This window comes from Nycticebus coucang, chromosome 17, assembly GCF_027406575.1.
Source record: "Nycticebus coucang isolate mNycCou1 chromosome 17, mNycCou1.pri, whole genome shotgun sequence".
Classification (NCBI taxonomy): Eukaryota; Metazoa; Chordata; class Mammalia; order Primates; family Lorisidae; genus Nycticebus; species Nycticebus coucang.
In genome coordinates this window covers 52,244,448-52,254,671 of record NC_069796.1, presented here as the reverse complement: position 1 = coordinate 52,254,671, position 10,224 = coordinate 52,244,448, and the positions used below count along the sequence as shown (strand labels likewise).

The 10,224-nt window shown below is 39.4% G+C and overlaps 1 protein-coding gene across 1 annotated transcript in view; it reads left to right on the top strand.

Annotated features, from left to right (window-relative positions):
- The first annotated feature begins 575 nt into the window (after window positions 1-575).
- The window catches only part of LOC128568548 (prothymosin alpha-like), a 47,321-nt gene continuing 37,672 nt past the window's right edge, over window positions 576-10,224 (top strand). The window contains exon 1 of the mRNA XM_053566214.1: window positions 576-634. Within this exon, the coding sequence (XP_053422189.1) occupies window positions 576-634 (59 nt within the window). The remainder of the gene's footprint in view (window positions 635-10,224) is intronic.

Sequence of the window (10,224 nt, the reverse complement as noted above, 5' to 3'; positions counted from 1 at the left end):
TGACCTCTGCCTCATTCTGAATCGTCCCAGATCTACGGGAATAACAGATCTGTCCACCCCATCCCATAAAAGAAAATAGGCTTAAAGAGCGCCACTGCTGACCAGTTGTCCAGCTTTGGAAAGGTCACCCACCCGTTCTGTTTTGCCTTTCTCCGCCCCCAGCCTGAGAGCCCAGAGAACTGCCTTAGCCGTCTCCGCATTGCGGCGGTCGTCTCTCGCTCCCCGCTCCCACACTCTGCACTTGGTCTCATTGCTAGGAGAATCACTGCAGAGCGCTCTTCTGCCTAGACCAAAGGCAACAGGGCTGCCAGGAAATGCTGAAGAAGGTGGTGGAGGTGGCAGACATAGTGTAAGGGGGCTCAGCTCTCCACTCGGGCCCCAGCTGAAACCCGGCACCCCCCATCTGCTGTATCCCCAGCCACCCAGGTGGTGCATTTCTTCTCGCACATGTTTGCGTGGGTCTCGGCTTTCGTGTGGGGCTGCTGTACAGCCCACAGTGAGATGTGTTAAGATCCAACTCCCACCCCCCTTCCCTGGATGGGAACTGGACTCTTGACAATGGGGCAGGGATAGAAATGTATCTGCGCTGCAGGAAGCCCAACTGTACAGAGAAAATTGATTCAATGCGGGAAAGGTGTGCATTAAACCGAGCCAGTTAAAATTGTGCAGCTGGAGGTTTGAGTTTGACGTCAACGACTTCAGCCTCCCGCCTCTGCACAAACTCTCCGCAATCCATCATGCCTCCTCCTCCCTCCCAGAGACTTTATGTCTTCATATTGTCCTCATCTCCCTTATGGAAGGCTGCTTTTAGAAAAACACATCTCATATCTCTCCCTTTCACCTGAGTGAGGATGCCAGTCACTATGTTTTCTCTGCAGTAGAGATTTCCATGGCTAGCCCTGCCTCTGAATGTGGGTACCAAAGATAGCCAATTTTTGGATGGAGGTGTGGATGAATTAGCAGGGGCTGAAAAAGCAAGTACAGAGACCTGTGGGATCTTAAGTGAGATACTTCACTTCTCTGAGCCTCATCTGACAAGTAGATGTGATAAGATCTGATGGAGCTATCTTACCAGGCTATTTCATCAGAGAGAAGAAGCATTTGCTGACAAGATTCAGTGATTAAAAACCTAGGCTTAAAATCACCCATACCTGAGTTTAAATCCTAGTTCTAGCTATGCAACCTAAAGCAAGTCACCTACCCTCTTTAAAACTCAGCTTACGGGTGGCGCCTGTGGCTCAGTGAGTAGGGCACTGGCCCCATATACCGAGGGTGGCGGGTTCAAACCCAGCCCTGGCCAAACTGCAACAAAAAAATAGCCGGGCGTTGTGGCGGGTGCCTGTAGTCCCAGCTGCTCAGGAGGCTGAGGCAGGAGAATCACGGAAGCCCAAGAGCTGGAGGTTGCTGTGAGTCCTGTGAGGTCATGGCACTCTACCGAGGACAGTAAAGTGAGACTTGGTCTCTACAAAAAAAAAACACCTCGGCTTCCCTATCTGTAATACCAGGCTAATTACATTTTAAATACTTGTCAGGGTTGAGAGAACTAAAAAAGACAATGGCCTTTGTATTACATGTGCTTAAAACCACATATTCTCTGTAGTGAGAATATGTGGGTTTAGGTAAGTTCTATTATTTACTAGCTGTGTGACCTGGGAAAAGTCACTTAACCTTTCTGTGCTTCAGTTTCATTCTCTATAAAATGCTAATAATAACAGTATCTACTGTGACTGGAAGGTGCAAGTCTTCAGTGATCTAAAACCTATGTAAAGTATAACAGTAGCTGGCAGTAGCATATGGTACAATATGCATAAGTATTATTCATGTCATTATTTAAATAAAGCCCTTAGTACCATTCTTGGTACATAATAAGTGCACCATGTAATGTCCAAACATATAATAGTGTACATAATATCATGCTTCTAGTATTATCTTTATGATGGTGGCTGCCTCTGATACCCCACTAAGTGAGGATGACTCTAGTGTCTAAAAATCAAAGCAATCAGGTTGGGACTACAGCGTGCTTGGGACTTTCAGTGAATTGCACGGCAGTGCTTAAGAGACAGTAGGTGGAATTGGTCATATGCACAATCTTCTAGGGGATAAGGGGGGAAAGGAGTTGAAAAGAGGAAGACAAAAAGCCAAAGCAGCAGCTTTGTTCTAGTACATATATTCAGCAGCTGGTTTGACCCTACCTTACCAGCATGACCAAGCTCTCAACAGCCCTGCCAAAGTTGTTCACTTAAAACCTATTTCTATATAAGGATAAGAAATGCCACCTATATCACAGAATTAGAATTATAACTTATACATAAGTCAAATGAGGCCCAGAGAGGTAAAGATACTTATTCAACATCACACAGCTGATGGATGCCAGTCAGGACAAGACGTCTACATTTAAACTCAAGTTCATATTTATGAGGCCAGGTACCTAGAAATGGAAACTACAGCTCAAAGAAGTAACCCGGAAGGCCCTGAAAACAGTTCCTATTAGAGGGAAATGAACAGGAAAATGTTGCTGGGAATTATTTGATATATAATAATTTCTTCTTCATCTGGGTGAGATGTTTTCTGCCCTTCACCCTCCCTGCTTAAGTACTTTGCAGACATGCCCTAAAGATTGTCTAGCCATTGCATTATGTAATGTCAACACAACATGCATCCCTGAGGTACCCCAAACATCCATGTCATTGGGATAATTGCTGCAGGACTCATCCAAAAAGAGGAATCCCGGAAATAGCTAAGAAGCAAAGTGAAAGATTACTCTGTAGTTATTTAAAAAAAAAATCTATCCCCACTTTTATGGTGCCTGCCTTGGCTTCTTCTTATTGGCCAGACAGTCCTGGGGTTAATATATTTTTATACAGTACAATGCAAAAAGGAAATAGCTATAACTTCCACTGCTGTTGGCCCTCATAGGACTTTTCTGCTGATGATGCTGGGAGAAACACTTTAAAATGAGACGACTTTCAAAATGTTCACAGTAGATCTACAGGCATCACTACTTAGGTTGTCTATCAACCCCACCACTAACTAACCCTTACTCCAGCCACAGTGTAAATTCCAAAGAGATATGTGCTAAATTGTCTCTAGTCTTTATGTTATGAATGCAGATAAAATCTAATTATTTAACAAATCATGGCCAAACGTAGGGGAGACATAATATGTACTTATTAGAAACAAAGCAGAACTCTAAAGTATATCTGCTTAGTAGCCCTTAATGCAGCCTTTGTCAACTTTAACTAAAATATCCAGAAGACAAAGGAAAATGAAAAGCTCATAATGAAAAAGAAAGAAGGGTCTACTGGGAATGTTGCCAATTGTGAATCAGCTGGTGTTGCTAAAAAGAGACTGACCAAAGCCTTGTTTCAAGATACCCAGATTTCATTTCATGAAACCCTATGAAATTTCTCCCTGACAGTGAGGGGGCTGTAACATGATTCACACTAATCAATACTTGAAATCTTACTGAACAACTCAACAAGTTTTTATTATCTATCCATTGTTATGCTGCTCTTTCTACATTCTTGGAGAGACAATAATTCTCTGCACACGATGATTTCTTTGCCGCCACCAAAACATATGTTGAAATTTCTATTCTATTAAGAATTGAAGTTAATGTCGTAACACAATAATTAAGTAAATGAGGTGAAGGCTACATTAACTAATTTGATATAAGCATTCAAAATTGTATTTAAAATCAGCACATTGTACCTCATAAATGCATTAATGTATACATAACCTATGTGTTTATGACTCAATAAAAAAAAAGAAAGAAAGAAATTTGATCCCCAATGTGACAACATGGGAGGTGTTTAGGTCATGGAGGTAATCCCTCATATAATGCCCTCTCTCAGGATGAGTTCTTGCACTCATATGAATGAATTGGTTCCTAGGGTAGTAGGTTGTAAGAGTCTGGCTTCCTCAGTTTCTCTCTTGCTTCCTCTCTTACTGTGTGATCTCTTTGCACTCACCAGCTATCTTTCTGCCTTATGTAATGAATTGAAGCAGCCTGAGGTCCTCACCAAATGCAGATGGCCAGTTTTGAACTTTGTAACCACCAGATTCATGAGCCAAATAAGTTTCTTTTCTTTATAAACCACCCAGTTTCAGGGAGTCTGTTATTGCAACACTAAACAGACTAAAACAGGGTAGACATGGAAAATTGCATCCTGGAATTTTTCATTCTTATATACAAAGCAGTTTTATCTGGGAAAGTAAAAAAAAAAAAAAAAAATTAAAAAAAGACTTTCTGTTAGTAATATATGCTGAAAATTGGATTTTCATGTGTTCCATTGATTGGAGTACACACATAATAAAGAATACAAAGAGACTAAGATGAAATGCTACCTTAGCAAAATAGAATGTTATAGATCAGTTTCTCAAGTTTAGCATGATTAACATTTTGGGCGGCATAATTTTTCTTTTATCAGGGAATGTCCCATGAATTATAAAATACTTACCAGCATCCCTGGCCTCTATCCACTAGATACCAGCAGCTTATATACCCCTCTCCAAGTTGTGACAACCAAAAACATCTTTACTCATTATAAAATATCCCTTGGGAGAATATTTTGCCCCATTTGAGAACCACTGCTATAGATAAATGCTTAGGAAACTGGAAATTATAGGTGAGCTATTCACATTACTTTGCCCCCTGGTTGTAAAGCTGACCCATCACCACACAAAGACACTTGAGCAAAAGCTGAGGGAAGGCCATATTCTTGAATTCTGACAAACTGAAGATTTTGAGATACCTAAGGTTTTGATGTATAGCTAGTGTGGGCTTTAGGGAGGAAAATGTAGAACAGAAAAGGAAAATTAAAAATTACAGAAATTATCTACTGTAAGATACAAAAGAAAACTTCAGAAAATTGTTGTACATTCTCCAAAGACAGCAAAAAAATCTGACACCCATGAAATGAGCAGGAAGCTATTAGGGCAAATAGCCAATAGGAAAACATGACAAATATATGAATCAGTGAGATAAAATAATGTAATAAGGCTGAGACCAGAGCAAGATGGCAATCAAATAACAGCTTCTTTGCAACTGGGCACGGTGAGTCTGGGGAGACAAGACTCCAGGCATCTCTGGATGGTGGGATCTGCCTACAATCATTCCTTTGAGGACACAGGGAATCAACGATAGACATCTGGACCCCAAGAGGAGGACAAAAGCAGTGGAAAAATGGCAAATGGTTGCATGTGTTTGTTTGGTCTAATCCCACCAGCAGCTGTAAGTACAACAGCAGCAAGACTGCAAACCAGAAAGGTCTTACCTATGAGCTGTTTTGGTGTTTTTGGAGTTGGTACTCAGTTGAATTGCATTGGTAGAGCTTGGGCAGGAGTGCAGGAGACTTTGGGCATTGTCTAGGACCCCAGACAGAGCCTCTGAGCTGGCAGAGCTAATAGTGTTCAGCTGTGGACCACAGGGAGCCATTGTGAGAGAACTGCCCCAGCAAGATCTGCCCTCAGGGTCACAGAACAAGGATCAGGTGGGACCTAGTAATCTAGTGACTGAGCAGCCTAAAGGTGGGGACTGAGCCACCTTACAACCTTAACCCTCAGGGGCAGAGTGAGACCTGTTTTGGCACACTGGGTAAGTGGATAGCCACTTCAGCAGTGATCCCAGTGACAAGCGCTTTCCTGGGAAAGCTTCTGCTTAGCCAAGTTTAGACATTTATGCCTTTTAAGAGGGCTGAGGAGAGGTTTAGGGTCTCCACCCTGCAGGGTTTGAGAAATCAGCAGAGGCCTCCAGTCGTATCAGCATTCTGATTCACATCTCATACCCCAGAAGATCATCTGTTGCCAAGACAATATTCAACAAGATATATATATATATATATATATATATATATATATATATAGCTATATTTTGGTTTGGATTGTTTTTGTTGTTGTTGTTTTGTTTCTTAATTTCAACCTTTTCCCTATAGATTTTTCTTTTCTTTTTTTTCTTTCTTTTCTTTCTCCATTTTTCTAGTTTAAATACAATTCCCCATTGCTATCTTTTTCAATAATTACAACTCTATTTTTGCTACTGTTTCTACCCCTATTATTTGTTTTTTCCCCCCAGTTTTATACCATAAAGTTTTCTGCTTGCTTGTTTTGTTTGATTTATAGCCTTTTTGTCTTTCCTCTCTACTTGGTGGAGGTGGGGTACTGTGTGCACACAGGCTGGCAAAAAGATGCTAACCTCAAGGGAACCACTCAACATGGCACCCCCAGAGGTTGGGGTTTTTTTAAGGTTGTGTCATAGTACCCTACTGTACACCTCTATTGCTCTGTCTCCCTCTTTCTGTGCCTCTCTTCTTTTTGTCAATATTCCCTTTTACCCATCCCCTCTCCTTTCTCTTTTTTCTTTTCTTTCTTTCTTTCTTTTTGTTCTTTCTTTTATCTTTTCTTGCTTTTCAACATTTTCATCCTTCTGGTCCTATAGCTAAAGGACTCCTCAAAACCCTAATCCACAGGTATGGCAAAAGGAAGTGAAAGGAAAATTAGGGCAGGAAACAGATAAAAGAAATCACTCATGAGGAAGAATCAGCAGAAAACTCCAGGAAACATGAAGAACCAGTCCAGAGCAAACCCTCCAAGGGACTGTGACATAGCTACTACACAGGATCCCACCTATAAAGATATGTTAGAAATGACATAAAGGGAATTTGGACTACACATGATGAAAACAATGAAAGAAATGATGAAAATAATGAAGGAAACTGCTGACAAAGTGGAAAATAACCAAAAGGAAATCCAAAACAGAATCAAATAAGAGATAAACAATATGAACAATATAGAAAGGATATAGCAGAGCTGAAGGAGCTGAAGCACTCAATTAGAGAACTGAAAGATGCAATAGAAAGTATCAGCAACAGGTTAGATCATGCAGAAAAATTTCTGAGGTAGAGGACAAAGCTCTTGAGATAACTCAGATAGTTAAAAAGTCAGAAAAGAAGAGAGAGAAAGCAGGACATTCACTGACAGAATTATGGGACTTTATGAAGCATTCAAACATATGAGTTATAGGAATCCCAGAAGGGGAAGAAGAATACCCCAGGGGGATGGAAGCCATACTAGAGAATATTATAAATGAAAATTTCCCAAATATCACTAAAGATTCTGACAAACTCCTTTCAGAGGGATATCGGATCCCAGGTCACTTCAACTCTAACTGAGCTTCTCCAAGACACATTGTGATGAACCTGTCCAAAGTCAAGACAAAAGAAAAGATTCTGCAAGCTGCCAGGAGTAAGTGCCAGTTGACCTAGATGGGCAAATCCATCAGAGTGACTGCAGACTTCTCTAATGAAACTTTCCAAGCAAGAAGACAATGGTCTTCTACCTTTAAGCTACTTAAGCAGAACAATTTCCAGCCAAGAATTCTATATCCTGCTAAGCTAAGCTTTAAAATTGATGAAAAAATCAAATCATCTACGAATAAACGAACATTGAGGAAATTTGCCACAACAAGACCAGCTCTACAGGAAATACTTCAACCTGTTCTACACACTGACCATCACAATGGATCAGCAGCAAAGTAAGAACTCAGAAAATAAAGGACAGAACCTAACTTCCACACTAATGCAAAAGATAAAACTAAGCAATGAACTCTCACAAAATAAGATGAACTTATCAATTACCTCAATAAATGTTAATGGCTTGAATTCTCCCCTGAAGAGGCATAGATTGGCTAACTTCCTGAAGAGGCATAGATTGGCTACCTTGATTAAAAAACACAAGCCATCCATTTAATATCTGAAGGAAACACACCTGGCTTCAAAAGACAAATTAAAACTCCAAGGCAAGGATGGGAAGACAATTTTTCAGGCAAATGGGATTCAGAAGAAAAGAGGAAATGCAATCTTATTTTCAGATACATGTGGATTTAAAGCAACTAAAGCCAAAAAAAGACAAAGATGGTCACTTTATATTGGTCAAGGGAAAAATACAACAAGAAGACGTTTCAATTATAAATATTTATGCACCCAACTTAAATGCTCCCAGATTATTGAAATAGACCTTACTCAGACTGAGCAATATGACATTTGATAACCATAACAGGGGACTTTAACACTCCGCTTACACAGCTGGACAGATCCTCTAAACAGAAATTAAATAAAGATATAAGAGATTTAAATGAGACCCTAAAACAACTGTGCTTGACAGACACATATAGAACACTCTATCCCAAAGATAAAGAATATACATTCTTCTCATCACCCCATGGAACATTCTCCAAAATTGATCATATCCTGGGCCACAAAACAAACCTCAACAGAATCAAAAGAATTAAAATTTTACCTTGTATCTTCTCATACTATAAGGCACTAAAGGTGGAACGCAACTCTAACAAAAACGTTCAACCCCACACAAAGGCATGGAAATTAAACAACTTTCTGTTGAATGAAAGATGGGTGCAGGAAGAAATAAAACAGGAAATCATTAACTTCCTTGAGCATAACAACAATGAAGACACAAGCTACCAAAACCTGTGGGATACTGCAAAAGCAGATTTGAGAGGAAAAATTATCACTTCAGATGCCTACATATGAAAAACAGAAAGAGAGTGCATCAACACTCTAAGCCTAAACCCAAGAGAAGAAAAGAAATATCCAAAATCAAATCAGAAATCAATGAAATTGAAAACAAAAGAATCATTCAGAAAATTAATGAAACAAGGAGTTGGGTTTTTTAAAAAATTAATAAAATAGATAAACCTTTGTTGAGACTAACTAGAAAAAGAAAAGTAAAATCTCTAGTAACCTCAATCAGAAATGCTAAAAAGGAAATAACAACTGATGCCAAAGAGATACAAGAGATCATCACTGAATACTACCAGAAACTCTATGCTCAGAAATTTGACACTGTGAAGGAAATGGATCAATATTTGGAATTGCACCCTCTCCCTAGACTTAGCCAGGAAGAAATAAAGCTCCTGAACAGACCAGTTTCAAGCACTGAGATTAAAAACAAACAATAAAAAATCTTCCAACAAAAAAATGCCCTGGTCCGGATGGCTTCACACCAGAATTCTATCAAACCTTCAAGGAAGAGCTTATTCCTGTACTGCAGAAATTATTCCAAAAAATTAAGGAGGAAGGAATCTTCCCCAGCACCTTCTACAAAGCAAACATCACCCTGATACCAAAACCAGGAAAAGACCCAAACAAAAAGGAGAATTTCAGACCAATTTCGTTAATGAATATAGATGCAAAAATTCTCAACAATATCCTAGCCAATAGATTACAGCTCATCATCAAAAAAGTCATGCATCATGATCAAGTAAGTTTTATCCCAGGGATGCAAGGCTGGTTTAACATACGCAAGTCCATAAACGTTATCCACCATATTAACAGAAGCAAAAATAAAGACCATGTGATCCTCTCAATAGATGCAGAAAAAGCATTCAATAAAATCCAGCATCCTTTTCTAATTAGAACACTGAAGAGTATAGGCATAGGTGGCACATTTCTGAAACTAATTGAAACTATCTATGACAAACCCACAGCTAATATTTTACTGAATGGAGTAAAACTGAAAGCTTTTCCCTTAGAATTGGAACTAGACAAGGTTGTCCTCTGTCACCTTTACTATTCACCATAGTGCTGGAAGTTTTAGCCAATACAATTAGCAAGACAAGAAAATAAAGGGAATCCAAATGGGAGCAGAGAAGGTCAAACTCTCCCTCTTTGCTGACAACATGATCTTATTCATAGAGAATCCCAAAGACTCAACCACAAGAGTCCTGGAAGTCATAAAAAAAATACAGTAATGTCTCAGGATATAAAATCAATGTCCACAAGTCAGTAGTCTTTGTATACGCCAATAACAGTCAAGATGAGAGGCTGATTAAGGACACAACTCACTTCAGCATAGATTCAAAGAAAATGAAATACCTAGGAATATACCTAACAAAGGAGGTGAAGGAACTCTATAAAGAAAATTATGAAATCCTCAGAAAAGAAATAGTAGAGGATATTAACAAATGGAAGAGCATACCATGCTCATGGATGGGAAGAATCAACATTGATAAAATGTCTATACTTCCCAAAGCAATCTACCTATTCAATGCCATTCCTATCAAAATACCAACATTGTACTTTGAAGATTTGGAAAAAAATGATTCTGCGTTTTGTATGGAACCGGAAAAAACCCCATATAGCTAAGGCAGCTCTTAGTAATAAAAATAAAGCTGGGGGCATCAGCATACCAGATTTTAGTCTGTACTAC